This window comes from Myotis nattereri (assembly GCF_964212035.1).
Source record: "Myotis nattereri genome assembly, chromosome: 2".
In the NCBI taxonomy this organism is placed as follows: Eukaryota; Metazoa; Chordata; class Mammalia; order Chiroptera; family Vespertilionidae; genus Myotis; species Myotis nattereri.
Genome location: NC_138076.1, coordinates 12,728,164 through 12,755,537, shown reverse-complemented (window position 1 = coordinate 12,755,537; position 27,374 = coordinate 12,728,164). Strand labels below are relative to the sequence as shown.

Sequence of the window (27,374 nt, the reverse complement as noted above, 5' to 3'; positions counted from 1 at the left end):
TGATTGGATTGTTTATCTTCCTTTTGTTGAGTTGTATGAGTTCCCTATAAATTTTGGAGATTAGGCCCTTATCAGATATGACATTGGCAAATATGTTTTCCCACACAGTGGGTTTTCTCGTTGTTTTGTTGATGGTTTCTTTTGCTGTGCAGAAGCTTTTTATTTTGATGTAGTCCCATTTGTTCATTTTCTCTTTAGTTTCAAGTGCCCTAGGAGCTGTATCAGTGAAGAAATTGCTTCGGCATATGTCTGAGATTTTGTTGCCTTTGAATTCTTCTAGAATTTTTATGGTTTCCTGTCGTACATTTAAGTCCTTTATCCATTTTGAGTTTATTTTTGTGTATGGTGTAAGTTGGTGGTCTAGTTTCATTTTCTTGCATATATCTGTCCAATTTTCCCAACACCATTTATTGAAGAGACTATCTTGGCTCCATTGTATGTTCTTGCCTCCTTTGTCAAATATTAATTGAGCATATTGGTTCGGGCCGATTTCTGGGCTCTCTATTTTATTCCAGTGATCTATATGCCTATTCTTGTGCCAGTACCAGGCAGTTTTGAGAACAGTGGCTTTGTAATACAACTTGATATCTGGTATTGAGATCCCACCTACTTTGGTCTTTTTCAGGATTGCTGTAGCTATTCGGGGTCTTTTTTTATTCCAGATGAATTTTTGGAGAGTTCGTTCTATATCTCTGAAGTATGCCGTTGGTATTTTAATGGGAAGTGCGTTGAATTTATAGATTGCTTTGGGTAGTATGGACATTTTAATGATGTTGATTCTACCAATCCATGAACACGGTATGTTCTTCCATCTGTTTATGTCTTCCTCTATATCTTTTTTCAACGTCCTGTAGTTTTCTGAGTAGAGGTCTTTTACCTCTTTAGTTAAGTTTATTCCTAGGTAGCTTAATTTTTTTGGTGCGATGGTAAACGGGGTTGTTTTTATAATCTCTCTTTCTGAAAGTTCACTATTGGTGTATAGAAATGCCTCAGATTTCTTGGGGTTAATTTTGTATCCTGCTACATTGCCAAATTCATGTATTAAGTCTAGTAGCTTTTTGATGGAGTCTCTAGGGTTTTGTATGTATAATATCATGTCGTCTGCAAATAAGGACAGTTTTACTTCCTCTTTTCCAATTTGGATGCCTTTTATTTCTTCTTCTTGCCGAATTGCAATGGCTAACACTTCCAGTACTATGTTGAACAGGAGTGGTGAGAGGGGGCATCCCTGTCTTGTTCCTGTTCTTAGGGGAAATGGTGTTAGTTTTTGTCCATTGAGAATGATGTTGGCTGTGGGCCTGTCATATATGGCTTTTATTATGTTGAGGTATGATCCTTCTACTCCCACCTTGCTGAGAGCTTTTATCAAAAATGGGTGTTGAATTTTGTCAAATGCTTTTTCTGCATCAATTGATATGACCATGTGTTTTTTTTCTTTCAATTTGTTTATGTGATGTATCACGTTTATTGATTTGCGGATATTGTACCATCCTTGCATCCCTGGGATAAATCCTACTTGGTCATGGTGTATGATCTTTCTGATGTACTGCTGGATCCAATTTGCTAAGATTTTGTTGCGGATTTTGGCATCTATGTTCATGAGGGATATTGGCCTGTAATTCTCTTTCATTGTGTTGTCTTTACCTGGTTTTGGTATTAGGGTGATGCTGGCTTCATAGAATGAGCTTGGAAGTGTTCCTTCCTCTTGAATTTTTTGTAGTAGTCTGAGGAGGATAGGTTTTAGTTCTTCCTTGAATGTTTGGTAAAACTCCCCTGTGAAGCTGTCTGGTCCTGGGCTTTTGTTTGCTGGAAGCTTTTTGATGACTGCTTCAATTTCTTCCATAGTTATTGGCCTGTTGAGATTTTTAGATTCTTCCTGATTGAGTTTTGGAATGTTGTATTTTTCTAGGAATTTGTCCATTTCCTCCAGGTTGTCTAGTTTGTTGGAGTAGAGCTGTCCATAGTATTTTTTAACAATCATTTGTATTTCTGTGGGGTCTGTTGTTATTTCGCCTCTATCGTTTCTGATTTTGTTTATTTGGGTCCTCTTTGCTTCTTGGTGAGTCTGGCTAGAGGTTTGTCAATCTTGTTTATCCTTTCAAAGAACCAGCTCTTGGTTTCATTGATTTTCTGTATTGTTTTTTTGGTCTCTATGTCATTTATTTCTGCTCTAATCTTTATTATCTCCTTTCTTCTGCTCACTCTGGGGTTTTCTTGTTGCTCTCTTTCTAATTCTTTGAGTTGTAGAGTTAGCTGATTTACTACCATTTTTTCTTGTTTTTTGAGATAGGCCTGTAGAGCTATAAACTTCCCTCTCAGGACTGCTTTCATTGTGTCCCATTGGTTTTGGATTGTTGTGTTTTCATTGTCATTAGTTTCCAGGATGTTTCGAATTTCTTCTTTGATTTCATTGGTAACCCAATCAATATTTAATAGCATGCTATTCAGCTTCCAGGTGTTTGAGTATTTTGGGTTGTTTTTATTGTAGTTTATTTCTAATATTATGCCATCATGGTCTGCGAAGACGCTTTTTATGATTTCAGTCTTCTTGAATTTGTGGATACTTTGCTTGTGACCCAATATATGGTCTATTTTTGAATATGTCTTATGAGCATTTGAGTAGAATGTATATTCCCTGGCTTTGGGGTGAAGTGTTCTGAAGATGTCTATTAAGTCCATCTGATCTAGTGAGTCATTTAGGATTGCTGTATCTTTGCTGATTGTTTGTCTAGAGGGCTTATCCAGTGTTGTCAGTGGTGTATTAAAGTCCCCTACTATGATTGTATTGTTGTCGATCTCTCCTTTGATATCTTCCAGGAGTTTTTTTATGAATTTGGGTGCTCCTGCATTGGGTGCATATATGTTTACCAGAGTTATATCTTCTTGTTGTATTGATCCCTTTAGTATTATGAAGTGGCCTTCCTTATCTCTTGTTATGGCCTTCACTTTGAGGTCTATTTTGTCCGATATAAGTATTGCTACCCCAGCTTTCTTTTCCTTTCCATTTGCCTGAAAGATATTTTTCCATCCTTTCACTTTCAGTCTGTGTGAGTCCCTTCTAATGAGGTGGGTTTCTTGTAGACAGCAGATGTATGGGTCATGTTTTTTTATCCATTCAGCCACTCGACGTCTTTTGTTTGGAGCATTTAGTCCGTTTACATTTAAAGTTATTATTGAAAGGTACTTGTTTGTAGCCATTTCTGTTTTTGTGTGGCTGTTTTCTTTCTGAGATTTTTATTTCTTATTTTTATACCAGTCCCTTTAGCATTCCTTGCATTGCTGGCTTGGTGGTGATAAACTCCCTTAGCCTTTTTTTGTCTGTGAAGCTTCTTATTTCCCCTTCAAGTTTGAATGATAGCCTTGCTGGATAGAGTATTCTTGGATTCAGTCCTTTGCTTTGCATCACTTTGTAAATTTCTGTCCATTCTTTTCTGGCCTGATGTGTTTCTGTTGAGAAATCATTTGACAATCTAATGGGAGATCCCTTGTATGTAACTTTCCGTCTCTCTCTTGCAGCCTGTAAGATTCTCTCTTTGTCCTGAACGTTTGCCATGGTAATTATGATGTGTCTTGGTGTGGGTCTTTTCGGGTTCACCTTGTTTGGGACTCTCTGGGCTTGTGTGACTTTTTTCTTCACCACTTCAGGGAAGTTTTCTGATATTATTTCTTCTAATAGGTTTTCTAATCCTTGTTCATCCTTCTGTTGTTCTGGTACCCCTATTATTCGTATGTTGTTTTGTTTCATGTTGTCCCAAAGCTCCCGTAGGCTCTCCTCCTGTCTTTTAATTTTTTTCTCCAATTGCAGTACATTTTGGGTGTGTTTTGCTTCCTTGTCTTCTAATTCACTAATTCGGTCCTCCGCTTCTCCTAGTCTACTGTTGATACTTTCAATGGAGTTTTTCATTGCAGCTATATCACTCTTCATTTCTTCTTGGGTCTTACTTAAGTTGTTGATTTTTTCATCTGTTTCTTCTAGCTTCTTGCAGAGGTGGTCGATTTTTTCCTCCATCCGGTTTATGCACTCTAGAACACTTATTCTGAATTCTTTTTCTATCATGTTGCATGCCTCTGTATTACTTAGCTGCTTTTCTGGAGAGTCCTCCTTCTCTTTCCTTTGGGGGTTTCTTTGTCTACCCATGTTTGATCTCACTGACATATCTAGACGTTGAGTCGTTCAGTGGTTGCTCCCTTGGTGGCAGTGACTCCTTGGTCTGTGGTTGCTCTTCGCGCGGTTGCGGTAGCAGCTGCTCTTCAGTTGGCAGCAGCTCCTCTGGTGGGTGCTGTTCACAGCTGTGGTGGCTCTTCTGGCTGGTGGGGCGAGGTTTCACGTACAGCTGCTGTTCCTCAGCAGAGGGTGTTTGTGCTCAGGAGGTTGCTGTTGCTTGGATCTGCTTTCCAGGGGAGTTCTGCTCTTCCCGGCTGCAAACCGTCTCACCAGCTGAGCAATTTTGCCAATTCGGGGTGGATGTTACTAGTTTCAGCTGCTCACTCCATTTGCTCCGGAACACGACCTGGGACGCGTCTGCCTATACCGCCGCCATCTTGTTCCTCCCAGCTCTTGTTATATTTCTCTGGACAGCACCGCCTTTCACCTTCATACTGGGCAGGAGCCAGGGAGACCTTGGAGGGTCACGGGGAGGGCACCCGTGGGCGTCTTCACTCCCAGGCTGAGCAGCAAGGCCACGCTGTTGATCCCTGCAATTCCTGAAAAAGGAAAGGTGTGAGGGGTAACGAGGGACTCATTTCAACACTGAAAACAACTCCATTTAGACCTTGTGGTCTAAGAAAAGCACCTCTTATTCTTAGTTCATAGCAACTGTTTTCTTTTTCAGAGATTATAGCATTAGCTTGACATAACCTTGGTAATTACTTATGGCGAGTATTTTTTCCAAATTTTACATTTGTAAGTGTGGTTTTACTGATCCTACTGGACTGCCCCCGTAATAGCTGCTTTCCTGTAACTTTGGTAGCTGCCTCCCTCCTGTGAGACGCCTGCGGACTGAAATAGCCTCTCCTACTCAGTCATTCATAGCTGCCTTTGCTGCCTGTATTGGAGAAGGGAGGATCAGGTCTCCCGTTACAAGGATTGAAATTCTTATTGGGAGTACTTCTTCTAATTCTCACTTCTAAGCTTGTACCACGCTCAACACAGAAGGTGTGAGACCTTTCTCAATGTAAGCGATCAAGAGAGTTTATTCACAAATTTCTAAAATTAGGTTTGCATAATATTTCTAAAATGTGGTTGTCTCCTCTCTTGGTTATCCTGGCGGGTACAGAAAATCATTGGTTTCATGGAGCGAGACATTCTGTTTACTCAGATGGAAACGGACATATTTCCATGAACCTTTTGAGCCTTACGGTAGGTAGGTAGGTAGGTAGGTAGGTAGGTAGGTAGATAGATAGATAGATAACCACTGACACTTGCGGATGCCCTAGAACAGCGGTCGCCAACCTTTAGGGCCTCACAGACCATCGGTTGGCGACCGCTGCCCTAGAAACATTTCCCCTGACGATCCCCGTCCTTGGGCGACCTCTCCAGAGAACTGAGACTGGGGGCCAGTCTTTTCCATTCCTGTATTTAAACAGTCGGCTATCTCAGTTTTACCGAACGCAAATTTGGAACGTTGTTTAGAATTTAAACGGGAACAGACGACGGGCGCCAGGTAATCGCATGTTCAGTGCGCTGTTCCGTCGAAGGCTAAGTGGGGCTCTTTGTTCACAGCGATCCGATACTGTGACCGATGCCAGCTGATAAAACCAGACCGCTGCCACCACTGCTCCGTCTGCGACAAGTAAGAAAACCGCCCTTTCTCCTACTGAGTGTGTTTCTTTTCTCACTGTTTTCCAGACTGTTTCCTTCTCTCCTTGCTCATGTTCTCACACCTTTCTTGAGGAAATGGAATTGGCATGATCGCTTGCGTTATAACGAGTGTGGTTTAGGGCCAAAATCGGTTGTCCCCTTCCCCCGATTCACACTGACGTGAATGTCCTGCATGATGTTTAGCAGCTCAGACTTGGCTGGCTCGAGGTGGTAAGCATTTCTTCTGTGACCCTCTCCCAGTTGACTGTGACGGCCGGGTGTTACTACATACTTCGTGCCACCACAAGAGCAGTAGAATAGCTCGGCCTCAGGATGGAAAGGAAAGGACAAGTTTCACCCAGACTTCCTTTATATCCGTTGACATGTTGCACCTTCTTCAGCATCAGATAGTTGTATCTGAACTCATTGCGTTGTTTCAGTTGAAAGTTCTATTATTGCATCATAACTGGAAGTAGCTACTGTCTCTATTTTAGATGAGGACTTTCATTATTATTCTATTTTTATTTTGTTTATTATTGACACTTATTACAGATGTCCCCCTCTTCCCCGCTCCTTACCCACCTCCACCCAGCCTCTGCCTCCTCCTATTATTCAGTTTTTAAATAAGTAAATAATTTTGCAATATTTTACTTGCTACAACTCTTTTGAAATAACATATATATTTTTTAATAATTCAGTGGGACTAAGTTTCCATGGGGTGTTGAGTTTTGTGTATATGTTTTTTTTTTTAGATGTATTTTGAAGATGGACCATCATTGCCCATGGTAAGTCTGGCTCTATGCTTAAACCGATTTCTGTCCCTTCTAACTTAATAAATAAAATCATTTATCTGTTTAAATCTTTTTATAAATGAAATTTTGCCTTAGCTGATCTAGGAGGTACTTTCGGATTTAATTTCTGATACTTGCTTAATTAGTTCAAGAGTCTTTATTCAGGAGAATTTCCATGAATAATTTTAAAACCAGTAGCTTACCAATTTAAAAGTTAGCTTCTCATATTTTCTGAGAACAAATGGTTTTCTTTGTATGCACATGCATAAACATAGAAATTCTAAAATACTCCTCAGAAATTATACCAAAATGTACATATAAACACAATACCTCACTGGAAATTTCTAATAATTAATCTAAAGCTTTAACAGTTTATTTTACATAAAACTTGGCATTATGGAGTAGAATAACAAGTATGCAAAAATACACACATACTGTTGAAATAAGGGTTTCCACTTAGAATTCGTTAATATTTTAAAAAATATTCCTAAGTCAGGAAATTGGGTGTCTTAATAGAGTATTCAAAAGGCCTCATTATCTACTGAAGGCGTTCTCTACCTTTCCCCGTAAGTTACCACCCCGTGTGCACGCTCCTTTGCCAGTCACGCTGAGGTTGCCAGCCAGGTTGACTTGCGCACTGAGCATGATATTCCGTGAGCCTCATCTTCTCCAGGGGTGGCGCTTGAGGAGCCTGTGCCAGTGGTAGGTTGAAGCATAGACCTACAGAGAGTGATGATCTCAGTTGCAGGAACAGCAGGGGGACGTCCGGTTTACTGTCTTCTGTAGCCCTCCCCGGGCTGCCTTTTGCTACTGTCTGTGCAGACGTTCTCCTTGAACAGGTTATAAAGCTCCTTAACACCTATAAGAACGATGTTCTTCCCAAAAACGACTTCACTAAATATCCTCCGTTGTGTATTAGTTTTCATTATGTTCATTCTTTTTGTTTTTTTAAATATATTTTTATTGATTTTTTCACAAAGAGGAAGGGAGAGGGATAGAGAGTTAGAAACATGGATGAGAGAGAGAAACATCGATCAGCTGCCTCCTGCACACCCCCCACTGGGGATGTGCCTGCAACCCAGGTACATGCCCTTGACCGGAATTGAACCTGGGACCCTTCAGTCCGCAGGCCGACGCTCTATCCACTGAGCCAAACCGGTTAGGGCATCATTCTTTAGCTGTCCTCACTCTTTCCCCCCGTTGCATTCATTCTGCTCTCATTCTCGACAAGCAGTGCCCCCCCACCCCCCCACCCCCGTACCTTCAGTGATAAGCAGCCTGATCCTTCGCATATCCCTCTGCTGACCCTCCCATGGCGCATGCTGTCAGTGCCCACTGTCTCCCCACAACCCACCTGAGTCCACTGCACCTGCGGGGCAGTCCCCACGCCCGCTGACAGCTCCTCCCCCCCCCCCCCCCCACACACACACCAAGACACCTCAGTCTTTGCTGCTCTGCCTGAGGGCCCTCTTCCACCTGGGCGTTTGCTCACCTCACTAGCCTGGCGTCCCGAAGTGCCAGGGCATTCCTGCTTCATGAGGCCACTCAACCCGTGAGAGGCTAGTTAAGAGCACATGCTTTTTTGAATTTTCTCCCTTCTTGTTTCAAATAAACTGGGGTTACAGAGTGCCGACTGTATATTTATTGAAAAACAGCCTCTGCCTAAGTGGACCCATGCAGTTCCAACCCGTTGGTTCAAGGGTTAACTCTATAGTTATATGGTTCTTGATCGATTAAAGCGATATTACACGTCAAATTTGAGAAATCGAAACACAGAGTTCCTTTTCAGTGGAACGGATATTTTGAATGTGTGTATGTGGAAAGAAATCTTACGAAGGACACTTAAGATCTGCCAATACACTTTAAATGATAAAAAAACTAAACGCTGTGTTAGGGTTGGGCATATGTATACCTGTGCTAAAAAATGTAAAACTCATCGAAAATGTTTTCTGTTTTATCAACAGGGTGAACAATTGTGTTGGATTTTCAAATTATAAATTTTTCCTCCTTTTCTTGGCGTATTCCCTGCTGTACTGCCTTTTTATTGCTGCTACGGATTTACAGTATTTTATCAAATTTTGGACAGTAAGTCATTACCTTGTTGATTTTTTTTTTTTTTGGTATATAAAAGTATATAGTACAGTTTTTCGTTAGTGAATTATTTCAGACACTGATTTTATAGACTTGAGCTCATTTATAGTCAGTCCTCATTATTTGCAGATTCTGTGTTTGTGAATTCACATCTTGCTAACGTTTCTCTGTTACCCAAAACCAGAACTCACAGAGCTTTTGTGGCCATTTGCAGACATGCACAGGGTGGCCAGGAATGTGCGTGCCCCGTGTGCATGTCAAGCAAGGAGATAAAACAAGGAGACGCTGCCTTCTTGTCTCAGCTCCCACGCTGTGCTTTTCACTCTACTTAATGCCACGTTTTTGTTTTTTGGTTTTTTTGCATTGTTGTGCTTTATGTTGGTCATTTCTGTTTAAAATGCTTTTCAAGAACAGTGCTGAAGTACTGTCGGTGTTTTTGAGCACTCATGTGAGGTGCTTGATGGAGAAAATCTGTGTGTCGGGTGAGCGTCCTTCAGGCGTGAGTCATAGTGACGTTGGGTGTGAGTTCTGTGTCAGTGAATCAACAGTAAATGTTGAATAAGCTGTCGATACTGTGTCTTCAGGCACAGAAGCACAGAAAACCAGGTTATGGATAAATAGTTCTGCTGACAAAAGTATGACCGGAGGCTCGCAGGAACCTTCCCTGTGTTTTCCCTGGGAGGAAGCCAGTGCTCATGGCAGCTTTATAGAGCACAGCCACTGAAATAACAAGAATTGACTAAGAAGATTTTTTTTTTAGTATTTAAAAATATAAGTGTTTTCTTTATGTGTAAAAAGATTATTCTTTTAAAGTGTTATATCTAAAATGCCCGAATTTTTACTAGGTATTGCTTGATTAGTCTTTAGTTAATTCATTTGTTTTCTGCACTATTTACCTTAAATGCAAGCAAAACAAAATTAAAATTGAGTATTTTAAATATTCAAAGATACTCCTCGTGAATACCAAACAACAACAAAAAAAGTCATCCCCTGCCAGAATTGCTTTATTATTTTCATGAAATTATTCTTTATTTGGTAAGACTTTCCTAATTGCCAGGTCATTCATGCGGGACGGGATTTTAATCACATTCAGTACCAGAGATTTATTGAGCACCTACTATGTGCCACTTCATGGCTGGGCACTAGGGATACATAGGTGTGTGGACAGGCTCTCAGCATCAAGTAGACCTTCACTGTGCAGCTAGAGGAATGATCCCTGAGGAATGTCTGAGAGATGTCACCCCACGCTCCTCGTTCCTGTGAATAGCTTTAGTCCCAACCATAAATATATTTGTAAAGGAGTAGCCAGGGTTTTCACTGTGAGGACTGCTGTCAAAAGCTCCTGGTGAGGTCTTGTGACCTGTCAGTCTGACAGATCCGCAGGGTGGGTATGGGTGCAGTATTCCCTTCTATCAGAAGGAGACTCCTCCTGGCAGCTCTGGTGCGTCACTGAGCGTCCGTAGCCCCAAACTTACCGTTCTAGATAGAGCCGGTGTCCCTGGGCAATAACACAATGAGAGTCGCGCTGGTTTTGCTTTGAGATGGCCTCTTTTGTCACAGAGTGACGTAAGGTTTATTTTACACCGGCGTTATGCTCTCCTGTTTATCTTTTCTGTGATGCTCTTGTTTACAATAGCCTGAAGCATTACTGTGGATGTGTTGTTGTATGTGTTCTTGTAGTAGACGCCGTTGTAGTAAAGTAAAACATTGGTGAGTATAGTAGCTAAATTGTGCCAGTCAACCTTCATTTTTGGCACTTTAATAAATTTATTTAATCGTTTATAAATATGTAGTATGTTACAAAACGTATTCAAGTAGTAAATTCAAAAGTAAATTTTATAGTTCCTTATACCTTGCTTTCTTCTGTTATAATTTACACTCATATTACCACAGTTTTTCTATGATTCAGTTATGCCAAACAAAATAAATACCCCAAGTTTGAATATATTTTCCATATATATTCATATTCCAATAAACATTTATTTTAATCTGATGCTATATGTTTTTTCTCAAAGTTTTAACATAAAGCCATGTATCTTTCTCCATATCTAAATTCAAGAAATATTTTAAGAAAAAAAAAATCTTACTTATAAAAGTAGGGGAATGCTTATTCCTTTGACAAAACATTTCATTTTCTTCCTTTCTTTATAGAATGGTCTACCAGATACTCAAGCCAAGTTCCATATTATGTTTTTATTCTTTGCTGCAGCTATGTTTTCTGTCAGCTTGTCTTCTCTGTTTGGCTATCATTGTTGGCTAGTCAGCAAAAATAAGTCTACATTAGGTGAGTATGCAATTTTGTAGTTAAAAGAACTTAAGTACATAAATAGATACTCATCAAAAGTTGCCATATGAGTAAATGCCTACCTGTCCTGAAGTGGTAAAAATTATTCCTATTCCCCACATTGTTTTGTGGGATGTGACTTAGACACAAACAAATTCACTCATATAATTGTTTTGCTGTTTATCACATGTAAAACATTGTGTATATGCAGTGGTGAGTAAGGGCTGAACAGCCTGGTGAAGGGCATAGAAAAACCAGTAACTAAACATAAAAGTAATTACAACAAGCAAAGTACTTTAAAGGAAACAAATAGGATCCCGAGGTATATATCAAGGGCTGAGGGTGAGAGAAGGGTGCCTGTTTAGATGAGTGATCAGGGAAGAACTCACCAAAATAATACATATTTAACCTAAGAAGTCAGTCATGGAAAGAGCTAGAACATCTCAGGCAGAGAAAACAGTATGTTCAAAAGCCTGACAGAGGGGGATGCTGTGAAAATAGAGGAAAATAAATATGTAACTAATAAATGCTTACATTAAGAAAAGAGAAATCTCAAATCAATAACTTCACACTTTAAGAACTATAAAAATAAGAGCAGTTAACCCAAAGCCAGCCAAAGTTAGGAAATGATAAAGATTAGAGAGGAGATAATGAAAATAGAGAATTTAAAGATAGAAGATCAATGAAATCAATAGTTGGTTCTTTGAAAATAATAAATTTGACAGGCCTATCGCTAGAAATAAAAAAAAGAGAAGACTCAAATTATGAAAATCAGAAATGAAAGTGGGGACTACCAACTTTATAGAAATCAAAAAGGTTATAAGAGAAACCATGAACATTTGTACATCAAAAAATTAGGTAACCTAGATGAAATGTACCATTTCTAGAAACATATAAACTACCAGTCTGACTCAAGAAGAAATAAAAAATCTGAATAGACCAGGAGCAAGTTAGGAAGTTGAATCAGTAATCAAGTACCTCCCAACAAAGAAAAGCCCAGGACTTGAGGGCCTCACTGGTAAATTCTAGCAGACATTCAAGAAGAATTAACACCAATTCTTCTCAAACTCTGCCAAAAAAATTAGAAGGAAACACTTTCTACTTACGCTTTAAGGTTAGCATTGCACTAATTGCAAAGCCAGATAAAGACATCACATGAAAACTGCAATATCCCTTAGGAACACAAATGCAAAAATCCTCAATAAAATACAAGCAAACCAAATCCAGCAGCATAAAAGGACCATATGCCGTAATCAAGTAAGATTTATCCCAGGAATACAAAGGTGTTCACTAGAACAAACATCATATATCACATTAATAGAAGGGGAAAAACCAAATGATTATCTCAACTGATACAAAAAACGTGTTTGACAAAATATAATACCTTTCATGATAAAAGCACTTAACACACTAAGAATAGGAGGGAACGTCTTTGATCTGATAAAGGGCTTTATGAGAGCCCCACAACTGATACTGCACTCAGTGGTGAGAAAGAAAAACCTTTAAGATCAGGAACAAAACAAGGATGCCCTCTTTCTGCTGCTTTTAACACCACTGGAAATTCTAGTTAGAGAAATTAACCCAGAAAAATGTCCAAATTGGAAAGGAAGTTAAAACTATTCTTTTTCACAGATGATATGATCATATATATAGAAAACATTAAGGGCCCCACATAGTGAAAACAACATCCACCAAAAAATAAAACAAAGTTCTTACTATTTTCAGAACTTGCTGCAAATCTACAGTGATCAAAACATTGTGGTGCTGGTATAAGGATAGAGATGTTGATTAATGAAATTGAACTGAGAGTCCAGAGCTAAACTTATACATCTTTGGCCAATTGATTTTTTTTTTAAAATATATTTTATTAATCTTTTACAGAGAGGAAGGGAGAGAGATAGAGAGTTAGAAACATCGATGAGAGAGAAACATCGATCAGCTGCCTCCTGCACATCTCCTACTGGGGATGTGCCCGCAACCCAGGTACATGCCCTTGACCGGAATCGAACCTGGGACCTCTCAGTCCGCAGGCCGACACTCTATCCACTGAGCCAAACCGGTTTTGGCTGGCCAATTGATTTTTAACAGGGATACCAAGACCATCCAATGAGGAATGAATAGTGTCTTTCAGAGTAATATTTGTAAATCATATGTCCAAGGGCCGAGTATCCAGAATATGTAAATATTACAACTCAACAACAAGAGAAACAAGCCCAGTTTAAAAATTTGCAAAGGATTTCAATAGACATTTAAAAAGACATTTCTCTAAAGAAAATATACAAATGGCCAACAAATACCTAAAAACATGCTCCATATTATTATTTATTAGGGAAATAAAAATCAAAACCACAGAGAGTACCACTTGGATGGATATTAAAAATAACCCACAAGCTTTTGTGAGGATGTGGCAAATTTGGAACCTTCACATATTGCTGGTGGGAATATAAAAGTGTGCGGTCACTGTGAGAACAGTTTGGCAATTCCTCAAAATGTTAAATATAGAATTACCATATGACCCAGCAATTCCAGTCTTAGGTATATACCCAAAATAATGGAAAACAGCAATCAGCAGATAATTTGTATATCAATGTTCATAGCAGTACTATTTGCATTATCCAAAAGGTGGAAACAACCCACATTCCCATCAAAGGATGAATGGATAGGAAAAATATGGTTACATATATTCCAGTGGAATAGTATTCAGCCATAGAAAGGAATGAAGTACTGAAACATGCTACCACATGTGACTGCCTAATGGTTTCCTCTGGGGTGAAGAAAATATGTTGGAACTTGATAAAGGTGGAAGCTGCAGAAAATCATGAATGTACTAAATGTCACTGAATTATGCTCTTTAAAGTTATTAAAAAATTTTTCTTTATTGGTTAAGGTATTACATATGTGTCCTTATCCCCCCATTACCTCCTCTTCCTCCCACTCATGCCCTCACCCCCCTGGTGTCTGTGTCCATTGGTTAGGCCTATATGCATGCCTACAAGTCCTTTGGTTGATCTTGCCCCCTTCCTCCCACCCTCCCCTACCTTCCCTCTGAAGTTTGGTGGTTTGATTGATGCTTTTTTGTCTCTGGATCTGTTTTTGTTCATCAGTTTATGTTGTTCATTATATGCCACAAATGAGTGAGACCATGTGATATTTATCTTTCTCTGACTGGCTTATTTTGCTTAGCGTAATGCTCTCCAGTTCCATCCACGCTGTTGCAAATGGTAAGAATTCCTTCTTCTTTACAGCAGCGTAGTATTCCATTGTGTAGATGTACCACAGTTTTTTAATCCACTCATCTGCTGATGGGCACTTAGGCTGTTTTCAGATCTTAGCTATGGTCAATTGTGCTGCTGTGAACATAGGGGTGCATATATCCTTTCTGATTGGTGTTTCTGGTTTCTTGGGATATATTCCTAGAAGTGGGATCACTGGGTCAAATGGGAGTTCCATTTTTAGTTTTTTGAGGAAACGGCATACTGTTCTCCACAGTGGCTGCACCAGTCTGCATTCCCACCAGCAGTGCACGATGTTCTATAAATTTCACCTCAATTTTTACAGAAGTCTGTAGGAAGAGACCTAGCAATGTTTGAGACACTACCCACATGGTTGATACATAGAAAGCTAAAAAACAAAAAAATATATACTATGAGGTTTGCTGAGTAAGCAGGGACTAAGCTAACTGGAGTTTTCTAGACTAAGGTTGGGAGTTTGGGAATACAGCCAGGACTTACGATCTCAAAGGACACTTCAAACAGTGAGATTCCATGATTATAATTGTCAGTGAAGATTAATTGTGGCCAATGAATGACAATTTTTAATATTCAGGTGAAATCTTCTTATAGCAGATACTATTAGGGTGAAAATTGGTATAATAAAGTAATTTCTAAACAAAGTATCTTACTTTCAAAATAGATGTTGGACAATTAAATTTTAATTTATCAAAAGTAAATGAATTGCTTCTAGAAGCTTTTAACTCCTCAAGCTTGTAGATTGAACTTGTAACACCGAAAGGACTTCCTACAATGTGGTCCTCCAGTTATAAACCTGTGTTAGACATAAAGCTATATAACTTAGGGCAGTGATGGCGAACCTTTTGAGCTCGGCGTGTCAGCATTTTTAAAAAACCCTAACTTAACTCTGGTGCCGTGTCACATATAGAAATTTTTTGATATTTGCAACCATAGTAAAACAAAGACTTACATTTTTGATATTTAATTTATATATTTAAATGCCATTTAACAAAAAAAAACAACCAAAAAAATGAGTTCGCGTGTCACCACTGACACGCGTGTCATAGGTTCGCCATCACTGACTTAGGGGGATAAATGCTAAGGAACTTGGAAATTGCCACGTATTTTTAGTACCTTCACTCTGCTAATTAGAGTTTTCTTTTTTTACATGATGGACAGAACTCATTATACTCATGCGTTTAAACATTCATAGTCAAAAAATAAAATTTTATATTTTTACATCTCAGAAAAAAATGAAGCATGGGAAGAACATTGCTGGCCTTGTTCAGGTTGCATGCTGATATTTACTTCCTGTGTGATCATTTATTTCCTGTGTGATCTTGGGCAAGTCCCACAGCCTCTCTGCGCCTCAGCTTCCATATGCAGTGTGGGCATAACCACACACAGAGTATGATTCTGCATTGGATCTTGGTTTGGACAAACCAGCTTTAAAGTATATTTTGGGTTAGCTGGGAAAAAAGGTACAATTCAATGAGATTGTAAAATGGAACATACTATAAAATTCAGGCTATAGAATGTATGTATGGTCTCATTTTAGTTAAAACCTATGTAGATTTGTATATATCTATATCCATCCACCCATGTATCTAAAAAAGAATTAGAAGATGTAAATTACTTGCTTTTTGTATTTTCTAGTTTTCTGCAATGCCATCTGCTGCTATAATAGTTAAAAGGTTACTTAGAAATTAAAGTAAATGTAATCATTAGATCCTTTTAAAGCGGTACAGGCAATCTTCATTGCTGAGCTGCTGGTCGGCACATAAGTCCTCAGGGGGTTAGCCATTGATTTTCGAGTGCCCTCATTTAACTCAATCACTTCTAAAGGTACGGGTTACTAGTTAATGTTCATTACTCACGTGATTGCTCTGCTGTCTTTTTTAGAGGCTTTTAGAAGTCCTGTATTTCGACATGGAACAGATAAGAATGGATTCAGCTTGGGTTTCAGTAAAAATATGCGACAGGTTTTTGGTGATGAGAAGAAGTACTGGTTGCTACCCGTGTTTTCAAGGTATTTCGTTGTGAAATGTTTCCGGTATTAAACCAATGAAAGTAATCCAGCAAAGGGACTCTATGATTCTGCACAGGACCTCCTGTTTTTTAGCGTACTATTTTATGATTCACTGTTGTACCAATGTGGAAATAAATTAACTCCTCCCTTCCCTATACAGACTGTATTGAAGTCAGTGTCTGGCACACGTTTGGCCCATCCCGGAACTGTGTCTGCTCGCAGACGTGGGCGCTCTCAGAGTCTCACTCTGTTGGTGTTTTCGTGGCTCCGTTGTAAGTGTTTGTTTCCATTATAGCCTCGGCGATGGCTGCTCCTTCCCAACTTGCCTTGTGAACCAAGATCCTGAACAGCCGTCCACGCCTGCAGGACTGAATCCAGCTTCGAAAAAGTAATCTCATGTTGTTCTTTTCTACTTCACTTTCCAATAACATATGTTATCCTCACCTGTCCTTGGGTTACATGATTCTTTGAAAAGTTTTAAGAATATAAGAGAATTCACTACAGTGGTTTCTATTTGGAATGAAGAAGGGAGGAAAAAATCAGGAGCTTTAGTTATACTTGAAAAATTCTGTTATTAATCTGGGTGGTGTGTAAACAGGTTGTTAATTCTCTGAACATTTTAGTTGACTGAAGCATATTGTGATATTTTAAAAAAATGTATTGTACTTAAGCCCTAGCCGGTTTGGCTCAGTGGATTGAGCATCGACCTGTGGACTAAAGGGTCCCAGGTTCGATTCCGGTCAAGGGCACATGCGCAGGCTGTGGGCTCGATCCCCAGTGGGGAGCGTGCAGGAGGCAGCTAATCAATGAATCTCTCTCATTGTTGATGTTTCTATCTCTTTCTCCCTCTTCCTTCCTCCCTGAAGTTAATAAAAAAAAAACTATTTTTAAAAAATTGTACTTCCAAGAAAAAAAAAAGTAAGCCCAGATCAGCTTGCCTGGCGATCAGGTGAGCCGATCCAGGTGGACTTTCCTCTGACTCCCCAGGTAACTTGTAAAAAGATCAGGCAACTTCCCTGAGTCAGGCCTCAGGAAGACGAATGGGATCCCAGACACCTGCTCTTTTGTTAGCAGTTTTGTTAGCAATGTGCACCCTATTCCTGCTGCTCTTTACAGACCTCTGGGCATTATCTGAGCCATTTCTTTGGAGAGAAGGGAAGGGCTCTTGGGAATGTATTAAAGTCGGGAGACTTTTGACAGTGTTTTAAGTCTATTTTGGTTCTAGTCTGTTAAGAATCTAAGGAAAACCTGAAATTTGATTCTGACTTGGCTGCTAACTGGCAAAAGGCAAACTACTTAAACGTTTAAAATGCTATACATATATGAAAAGTTTTTAAAACTAATTTTTATATCGTTAAGACGGAGTTATTTGAATATGACATACTTCTGATTTTTAATGAAATCCAATAGCAAAAGCATAACCATAATGGCTTTCTTAGTTAAATTTTAGAAAGTTTCTTAGGTGCCAGAATGCAGTGTGCATGCACCTATACCTGTGCTCTCCCTGTCTATTGCGGATTTCTCTCTTTCTTTTTTTTTTAAATATATTTCTTTATTGATTTCAGAGAGGAAGGGATAAAGAAAGAGAGATAGGAACATCAATGATGAGAGAGAATCACCGATTCCTGCACGCCCCCTACTGGGGGATAAAGCCCGCAACCCAGGCATGTGCCCCACGATGGACTTGAACCTGGGACCCTTCAGTCCACAGGCTGACGCTCTATCCACTTAGCCAAGCCGGCTAGGGCTAGTGTGGCTTTCTTATTGCCAACAGTTCTCCTCTGCAGCCTGGCCTGACCCCAGAATGCGTCTCAAAGCAGTGATCCTGGCGGCCATTCCAAATTATTTTAAATTGTCCGGAGATGAAACCTATTTACCACCCCATCCCTAGAGGGAGCTATGAATAGACCATACTCCCTGTCAATGAGGGATTTCAGTGTGCTTCACAGGGACATTCAAAGGCACCGGAGTGTTTTGGGTCATGCTCTGAGAGTTTTGGCTTGAAAACTCCTCAGGAGCTAAATGTTAATGGTTTTCTTTACTTTAGTGCAGCAAAATCTAGTTTTATTTTATTTATTTTTTTATTAATTAAATCTTTATTGTTCAGATTATTACATTTGTTCCTCTTTTTTCCCCCCATAACTCCCCTCCTCCCAGTTCCCACCCCACCCTCCGCCCTCACTCCCCACCCACTGTCCTCATCCATAGGTGCACGATTTTTGTCCAGTCTCTTCCCGCATTCCCCACACCCCTTTCCCCCCACAAGAATAGTCAGTCCACTCCCTTTCTATGCCCCTGATTCTATTATAATCACCAGTTCATTCTGTTCATCAGATTATTCACTTGATTGTCAGATTCACTTGTTGATAGATGTGTATTTGTTGTTCATAATTTGTATCTTTACCTTTTTCTTCTTCTTCCTCTTCTTAAAGGATACCTTTCAGCATTTCATATAATACTGGTTTGGTGGTGATGAACTCATTTAGCTTTTTCTTATCTGTGAAGCTCTTTATCTGACCTTCAATTCTGAATGATAGCTTTGCTGGATAAAGTAATCTTGATTGTAGGTTCTTGGCATTCATCACTTTGAATATTTCTTGCCACTCCCTTCTGGCCTGCAAAGTTTCTGTTGAGAAATCAGCTGACAGTCGTATGGGTATTCCCTTGTAGGTAACTGAGTTTCTTTCTCTTGCTGCTTTTAAGATTCTCTCTTTGTCTTTTGCTCTTGGCATTTTAATTATGATGTGTCTTGGTGTGGTCCTCTTTGGATTCCTTTTGTTTGGGGTTCTCTGTGTTTCCTGGACTTGTAAGTCTATTTCTTTCACCAGGTAGGGGAAGTTTTCTGTCATTATTTCTTCAAATAGGTTTTCAATATCTTGCTCTCTCTCTTCTTCTGGCACCCCCATAATTCAGATGTTGGTACGCTTGAAGCTGTCCCAGAGGCTCCTTACACTATCTTTGTATTTTTGGATTCTTTTTTCATTTTGCTTTTCCGGTTGGGTGTTTTTTGCTTCTTCGTATTTCAAATCTTTGACTTGATTCTTGCGATCCTCTAGTCTGCTGTTGAAACTCTGCATAATATTCTTTATTTCAGTCAGTGTATGCTTAATTTCTAGTTGGTCCTTTATCACAACCTCAAGGGTCTCATTAGATTTCTTGTAGGTCTCATTAAGTTTATCGGCAGTTTCTAGAAAATTCTTGAAAAACCTTAAAAGTGTGGTTTTGAACTTTATATTTAGCATTTTGCTTTCCTCCATTTCTGGAATTTATGTCCTTTTTCTTTGTCTCCACATTTTTTATGCTTCCCTGTGTTGATAAAGTGGTTTTCTGTGCTAAGTGTCCTCTAGGGCCCAGTGGTTCAGCCTCCCCAATTACCTGAGGAGGACACTCTTGGTGCACCCCCTTGTGGTCTTTATGCACAGTCTTGTTGTAGTTAAGTCTTGATTGTTGTAGGTATTACTGGGAGGAATTGACCTCCAGGCCAATTGGCTGTGAGAATCAGCTGTGTCTGCAGTGGGAGAACTTCTGTGCTGGAGACATCCCTCTGGGGCAAGACTTGCTTCAATGGGGCTTTGGTGCTCACTGAGTCTGCCCCCTGAGTGTGTCCTTTATGGTTCCATGGAGCTGCAAACTGGATGGTCCCACTCTGACCTCTGGGTACACTGGCTCCGGGATCTCTAGGGAGGTGCTAATCTAGCCTCTGCCTTAGGCTATCCAGCAAAAGCCTCCCTGCAGGGCTTGGGCAGGGCGGGTCCCACGGGATCAACAGGGCGGGGCTAGCAGTTATGGCTGCTCTCAGAGGCCCCACTTCTCGAGGTCTCGGCAATCGCTGTAAGCCCTTCGGAGAGAAAGCTGCCCTCGAGTTCCGACCGATGCCAGACAGTCCTGCTTCTCCCGTATGAGTCTGGGTCCCCAGGGACTCACCCGGAGCTGGAGCTCAGAGCCTGAGACTCCCTCCTGATTGAAACGACAACTGCACCCTCAGCCGCCAGCCCGCTCCTTGTGCGCCTCTGTACCTTAGTATTTTACTTCCATACTGCGCCTCCTCTGAGTCTTGGTATCTTTTTCTCTTTCCTTCTAGTTGTAGAATTTCCACTCAGCCAGCCTTCCTGTGGTTCTGGATGATGTCCGTTCCGTCTTTTAGTTGTATTTTTGAAGTTGTTGTTCGAGGCAGCAAACTCCGTTGTTTACCTATGCCGCCATCTTGGTTTTTCCAAAATCTAGTTTTAATAAGTTATTATGCTGTCATAGCTTTCATAAAATTTAACAGTAGTTTTCAATAATGCTTGTTATCTTTATTAAGTGGTTTTTGTAGTTTAAGACTCTTTGGGTTCTAAAGATCATACCTCTCCCATGACGTGTCCCCAGGGTATGGAGAGGAAGCCGTTTCTGGCACTGTTACCTCGCCAGGTGATCTTGAAGAGGTCAGGCTTCTCCTGTTTCCTTTAATTGTTGAGATTGGATTTTGGCAGCTACAGAATTTTATAATTACCCCTGATTAGCCCATATAAAATTTCTATGGTTATTGTTGGGATCGCTGTGCTCCAGAGTTTTATATCTGGCTATCTACTCAACATTCCCACTTCAGTGTCTAAAAGTCATGAACAGGTACAAAGCAAAACTCCTGATTCCAGCCATCCACTCCCTCACGCCCACCAAAACCTGATTCTCCTCATTCTTCCATACGTGAATCAGTATTTGTGACCTCTGTCCTCCCAGGTACTCTGGCCAGAAACACTGGACTCATTCCAATTCCTTTCTTAAAGTTTTCCTTTATTTACTCCATTTGCAAACCCTATCAGATTCCCCCTCAAATATATCTGTATCATTTCTCACATGAATTGTTTCAATTTCTTCCTGACCTTCCTGATTCCATTTTTTCCCTACTCCTGTCTATTCATTAAGTCGGCGTGATCCTTTTGAAACATAAATCAGATTTTGTTGCTCTTCTGCTCAAAAACCTCCATTGGTTTCCCATCTTACTCAGAATAAAGACTAATGAATGCCCTTACCTCATTCCATCTAACCTGGCTCCCAGCACCTCTCTGATGTCAGCCCTACTGTTACTCAGTAACAATCCTTGGACACACAGATCTTGGCTGTTCCTCATACACCAGGCATGTCCCTTATTTAGTGCCTTTGTACTTGTTCATTCCTCTTCCTAAATGTCTTCCTCCAGAATCCTGAATGGTCTGTGCCTTGTCTTCATTCACTTTCTACTCAGGTGTAAGTTCACAATAGAGGCCATCCTTGAAAAGCCTTTGTAAAAGAGTAACCTGCTCTGACACTTCCTGGACACTAGTTGTCGTAGCTCATATTGTCACCTGACTTATTATATATTTATTTCTTTATTATTATTCTTCCTCGGTTACAGTGAAATTTCCATGAGATCAAAGACTTTATTTATTGATGTAATAGATAATGAATATCATTAAAAGAATGGATCCATGCCAGCAATCAGTCTCCACGGAGTCCCTAAACAGGACTTAGTCTCCTATACCTGCTGGATGGCCTCTTTCCTGAGGAATCAAAAGAATTAGAGTAAAAGGAATGGGAGACATTCATAGGAATGGAAGACATAGTTTTTAAAAAACATTTACCTTCAAATTTTTAATAAGGGTAGGTTAAAGCTGCACAAAATTAAAATATTCTCAAATTTTAGATCTGAGATGCAAAAGCATATCCTTTAAAAAATAATAGTTACAGACAACTGAAATATGTGAAATTATTCTGGGAGGAATTTTAAATAGTTTTTTCTTTTGAGCAGTATTATAATTAGTATTTCAGGGTGTTCTAAAATAATAGTTTCTATGCCAATATTTTTTTTTCTAACTCATGTTATTTTAATTTATATATTTATTTTTTCATACCATCCAATATGTCAATATGTGGCATGTATACTTAAATTTTAAAACTCAAGTTCTTCTTTTAAGACTCTTTCATTTTCCCAAATTAAACACCAGGCTTGAAAGACCTGATAAGGTCAGATGTTTTCAACACCTCCTGCAAGATGATGCTCAAGTTTGTTGTTTCAGTCTTACAGGGGATAGAGCATTCTTTGTTCAAGACCAGTCAGGCCACTTTCAAAACACTAGACCAATTTTTCCTCAAACTTTTCTTTCTATCATCACCTTCATAGATTTTTCCCATATCCACATACCACTTAAAAATAACATTTTTCTTTAATATGTTTGTTTAAACTTGCACTGAGATTTATTTTTAAACCAAACTTCATACCACTGTCATAAATGACAAACCAGTATAATTTGTCATAAATAGAGTATAACAATGGAAAATTGGAAATGAAATACTGTTAGGTCTAATTAGATTCCCTTACCTGCTAAAGTCTGAAGCTAAGGCCAAGTTTTTGTATTAAAAATGGAGATTTGCCAGAGTTGCAGGTTGTCACCTTACTGTAATCAGAATGAAGAGAGAACTAAAGAGAGAACACTTTTTCTCATTGCGAGCCAGGATGATTTAATTGTTCCTGTCTTCCCCCAGTTCTCTTGGGTAACTCCTGCAATGATCTCGCACCCCAGTGGTTTGAGTTCCACACTCTGAAAAACACCTTAATATTGTCGAGAGTTAATGTGATGATTGTGATGATGATTATTCTTCTTCAGTCCTGAAAACCATCAATTTCCTGCGAAGCCATTGAGAGAGTCCCAGAGCCACCTCCTTACTGATTCTCAGTCTTGGACAGAGAGCAGCACAAACCCGGGGAAGGATAAAGCTGGTAAGGGTGTGCCTGTTCGGCTTTTCGGATATATTTTATTTTTAAAAGGTTAAAGTAGTGAAAAACATTCCATTATATTTCCTATAGGATTTTTCTTGCTTTACAGTCTGACTTTCAGTGTAAATTTAGAGTTATTTTCAGGAACTTCTCTTTGGGAAGTACTTGAATGTCTGTTAGCTCTAGAAAATCATTTTGTGAAAGATAGATCTACACTGTGTTTTTTTCCAGCTTAAAGAACCAAGTCTTTATTCCTGCATACTAAATGATCGGAATAAATTCAAAGTATAATTTTTTAAATGGAAAAATGTAATCAACTCAGATAAAAGATTGAGAAATATCTGCTGTAAAGGACTTCAAATTATGCAGTTCTTTTACCCTAAGGTTTCTATCCAATTTCAAAATGTCAAAGTGACTGCATAATTACCATAACTTTAGCTACATGTATTTTTTTCATAGTTCTCTTGTTATTGCTGTAGATTTTAATCTTTTTTTTTAAATATATTTTATTGATTTTTTACAGAGAGAAAGGGAGAAGGTTAGAAACAGCGATGAGAGAGAAACATCTATCAGCTGCCTCCTGCACACTTCCCACTGGGGATGTGCCCGCAGCCAAGGTACATGCCCCTGACCGGAATCGAACCTGGGACCCTTGAGTCCACAGGCCGACGCTCTATCCACTGAGCCAAACCGGTTAGGGCTAATCTTTTGATTACTTCTTTATTGGCAAAGAACGGCAAGGTTTGAAGCCAGACAGACTTGATTTCAAATCCCAATTTGGGCACCTAATTAGTAGGTGGTATTTGTGAAGTTACTTAAACTTTTAGATTTAGCTTCCTTATCTTGAAAACACTACTTATTTCCCAGGTTTGGGAAGGCTTAAGCAAAAACAATGTGGTCAAACATGCAGGTGTGAGTAAATGTGTATGGTGTCTCTATAAATGAGTATGAAACCACTCATTCACCATTGAGACAGTGTTAGCCAGAAAGTCACTCGGTTGACTAATTGAATTCCTTAATCCTTTCTCCTTCATTCCTGTTCTTTTTCAAACTCTCTCTTAGCACTGCGTAGTTTTAGCTGACTGCACTTTATTTACTGGTTTCCTTGATGTCTCTTCGGGATTTAGTAATGGTGGAAAAAAAAAAGGATTGTCCTGATTAAAAATTGTAAGGTCTTTATTAAATATACTACAGGCCCGCTGCATGAAATTTGTGCACTCGAGGGTCAGGGGGGTCCCTCAGCCCGGCCTGTGCCCTCTTGCAGTCTGGGAGCCCTCAGGGGATGTCCAACTGACAGCTTGGGAGCGGGCCTAAGCCGTCAGTCAGACATCCTTAGCGCTGCCGCGGAGGCGGGAGAGGCTTCTGCCGCTGTGCTCACCAGCCGTGAGCCCAGCTTCTGGCTGAGCTGCACTCCCCCTTGGGAGCACACTGACCACCAGGGGACAGCTCCTGCATTGAGTGTCTGCCCCCTGGTGGTCAGTGTGCATCATACTGGCCAGTCGTTCTGGTCATTCCGCCTTAATGGTCACTTAGGCTTTTATTATATAGATTAGAGGCCCAGTGCATGAATTTGTGCACCTTAAAAGGAACTGTGGGCTGCGAGGCTGCAGTGGGCACAGGGCAGGTCTCAGCCCATCCTCTGTACTCCTGCCCTGCCCTTCCTGCCGTAGTCCCCTGTCTGCTGGCAGCCCCACTCCTGCTGCTCCCATGCGCTAACGGTACCAGCCCCACTCGCACCCGCTGACAGTGCAGAGCAATTGGGGCTGGCGCCAGCAGTGGGTATGAATGGAGCCGACACTGTCAGTGGGTGCGAGTACTGGGCGGGACCGCGGCACACAGGAGAAAAGAATTTTCAGTACTGGGCGGGACCGCGGCACACAGGAGAAAAGAATTTTCAGTAACCACCAGAGGCTCGCCCCAATGACAGCAACCGGCGCCCTGCCTTGGTCTGGTGCCCCCGCTCACGTGCTCCACCATCTTGCTGCTGCCGATGCCCACCATGTTCTGTGCGTGCCCTTTGGTGGTCAGCGCTCCTCATAGTGACTGGTTGTTCGGTTGTTCCGCTGTTCGGGCTGTTTGCATATTAGCCTTTTGTTATATAGGATAATCAGTCATATTCTCCTAAAATATTGGCTTTCTTTAAGAAGTCTTGTATTTTTTTGTTTGTTTTTTTGTCCCACTTACTTATTGGTTGATTCTTGTATGTGCCCTGACCAAAAATCTTGTTTTCTTTTAAGGGTCGGGCAAAAGTAGGTTTAGTTATTCAAATGGGAAATAATACAATAATTAAAAATAATAATACAATTATAAATTCTGTGTTTTGTGTATTTATAACTATAAACCTACTTTTGCCCCATCTGGTATATTCCCTCAGAAGATCCCATCATTTGAGTATTCATAATTTGGTCTCTCTTTACCTTCAAACCTGCCATTGCATTTTTCTGATCTATGGGAAGGACAAAAATTGATGACACCTATTTGCCTTTCAAATTCATCAGTTGCCTTAGAGGCAAAGAAGTGATGTATAGTTGCAGGTCAGTTTTTGGGGGGGATGAAGAAGGATTCATGCTGTTAGTAGTTGGCTTCTTGGATTAATATTTCTGTTACTTTGATAGGTGAATGAGAAACATGAGAAAGACGAGGTGAGAAAGGGCTCAAAGATTAGTTTAACTAGAATGAGGTAGGTCAAGGAAGAATTAGGAAACAATGATTTATGATAGTGGGAAGTGCCAGGTTCAGTGTGCCTTTTCCCTCAGGTATACATCTCTGTTTTTTTTCAAAATTTTTTTTTTGGTGACAGTGGTTGTGGCCTACACTGTTTCTCGTGTGTGTGTTTATATTACCATCTTATTTATAAACACCCATACCATGTACTAGGAAAACTCACGGATGAATAAACAAATCTCTGCCTATTTGTTCAAAAGCTACCAAAAAAATGCTAATTCAAGTTCTTTCTTGAAGGGATGAGCAATCCTGCATTGACCATGGAGAATGAGACTTAACTCTTCAAACAAAACAAATTCCTGTTGTATGAAAGTAAGTTAAGCTTTTCCTTTATGTTTTATATTTTTCACACTTTTCTAATTCTCATAGGGCAAATTGTTTCCGTAAGCATTACTTATTTTTGAGTGATTCAAATTAAAAGATGTCTTAGCTGACCCAAAATAAGTTGATGAACAAATTCATTTTTATAGTAATACATTCTGTGGCAAAGGATTGATCCTGGAATGTTGATGTTTACATGTCAATTCTCTTAACATTTCATAGGATTGTACAATTTAAAAAAAATGTTTCTGTCCTTCGGGATACAGAGTAGTCATGTCCTTGATCATCATCAGCACTGGGTCTAAGCACAGAGAGAGAATCACGTACTGTTAGTGGAGACCTTTTACCCTCTTTTTGGTCACACTAGGACCCACCCCACAGCATGTGCCATTCTTAAAATATAGGCATTCCACATCACTTCCATTATACCATAATTTTTAAAAACCTGTACTTCAAAATCGGTTTCTTTAATACATAACCTACTTATAAGCCCGCAGTCAATAGGAAGATACGGTAAAGCGCCCTTTGGAGCAAAGCCATAAACATGTCGACAAAACAAACAGCTATAGCTACCGTTATAACAACTACAAATACATCAAGGTTATCAAAACAACTCTCTATTTATAAAACTTCAATCTAGAATCCCAAAGTCTATGAGAAGTGAGACAGTTGCATCTCAAACAAAACCATTCGTGTCAAAGTATTTCATGGCTATCTGAGTGTGTTTTTTTAGTTTCTGTGTTTGTTTTTTTAACCCATTTTAACCCTCAAAATCTGTTTTTTTAAATCTTTTAAAATTTGTTTTGTTTGGTTTTAATGAGTAGCTCTCTAAGTAACAGCAAAACACGGATCTGGCCATTTGCCCATTGACTTGTTTTGGTCTTGGATGACTATACATTATGGTAGAGTGCATCAGGTTCATCACAACTATGGTTAGGGGAGTGAAAATGTCATCTTCTTATAAGGTTAAATGGCAAAGACACACTATTAAATTTCTGGAAATGATTCTTAAAATGTAACTATGAATAAACAAATGTGAATCACCAACCAATAGCACAAATAAATGTTTTACAGAACATAGGTCTGTAAAGCATGCAGATTTTTATAGGAATTTCCTTAGTATTTTGAATTATTAGTAATAATCACCATTGTTTGGGAGGTCATGTGTTAAATATTTTACAGGTTTACATTGTAATATCATGTCATGTAGATGTCCCAGTGTATTGACACGAGACCGCTGTTGCATTTGTTCATCATTATCCTCCACACTTTGCCAAGTACCAGACACGTAGTAGGTTCTAAATAAGGATTTTGTAAATACGTGGTAAAATAATGTTGTTAAAATTAACAGTCTCACTAAAACTTGATTTT

At 39.7% G+C, this 27,374-nt stretch overlaps 1 protein-coding gene across 1 annotated transcript in view; it reads left to right on the top strand.

The window, feature by feature from the left end:
• Nucleotides 1–27,374, top strand: part of ZDHHC2 (zDHHC palmitoyltransferase 2) — a 62,368-nt gene that overhangs the window by 33,633 nt on the left and 1,361 nt on the right. The window contains exons 5-12 of the mRNA XM_081084735.1: nt 5,723–5,792; nt 6,553–6,585; nt 8,556–8,676; nt 10,834–10,966; nt 16,099–16,225; nt 16,521–16,613; nt 22,849–22,961; nt 25,920–25,994. Coding sequence (XP_080940861.1) covers nt 5,723–5,792; nt 6,553–6,585; nt 8,556–8,676; nt 10,834–10,966; nt 16,099–16,225; nt 16,521–16,613; nt 22,849–22,961; nt 25,920–25,960 — 731 coding nt within the window. The 3' untranslated portion in view covers nt 25,961–25,994. The remainder of the gene's footprint in view (nt 1–5,722; nt 5,793–6,552; nt 6,586–8,555; nt 8,677–10,833; nt 10,967–16,098; nt 16,226–16,520; nt 16,614–22,848; nt 22,962–25,919; nt 25,995–27,374) is intronic.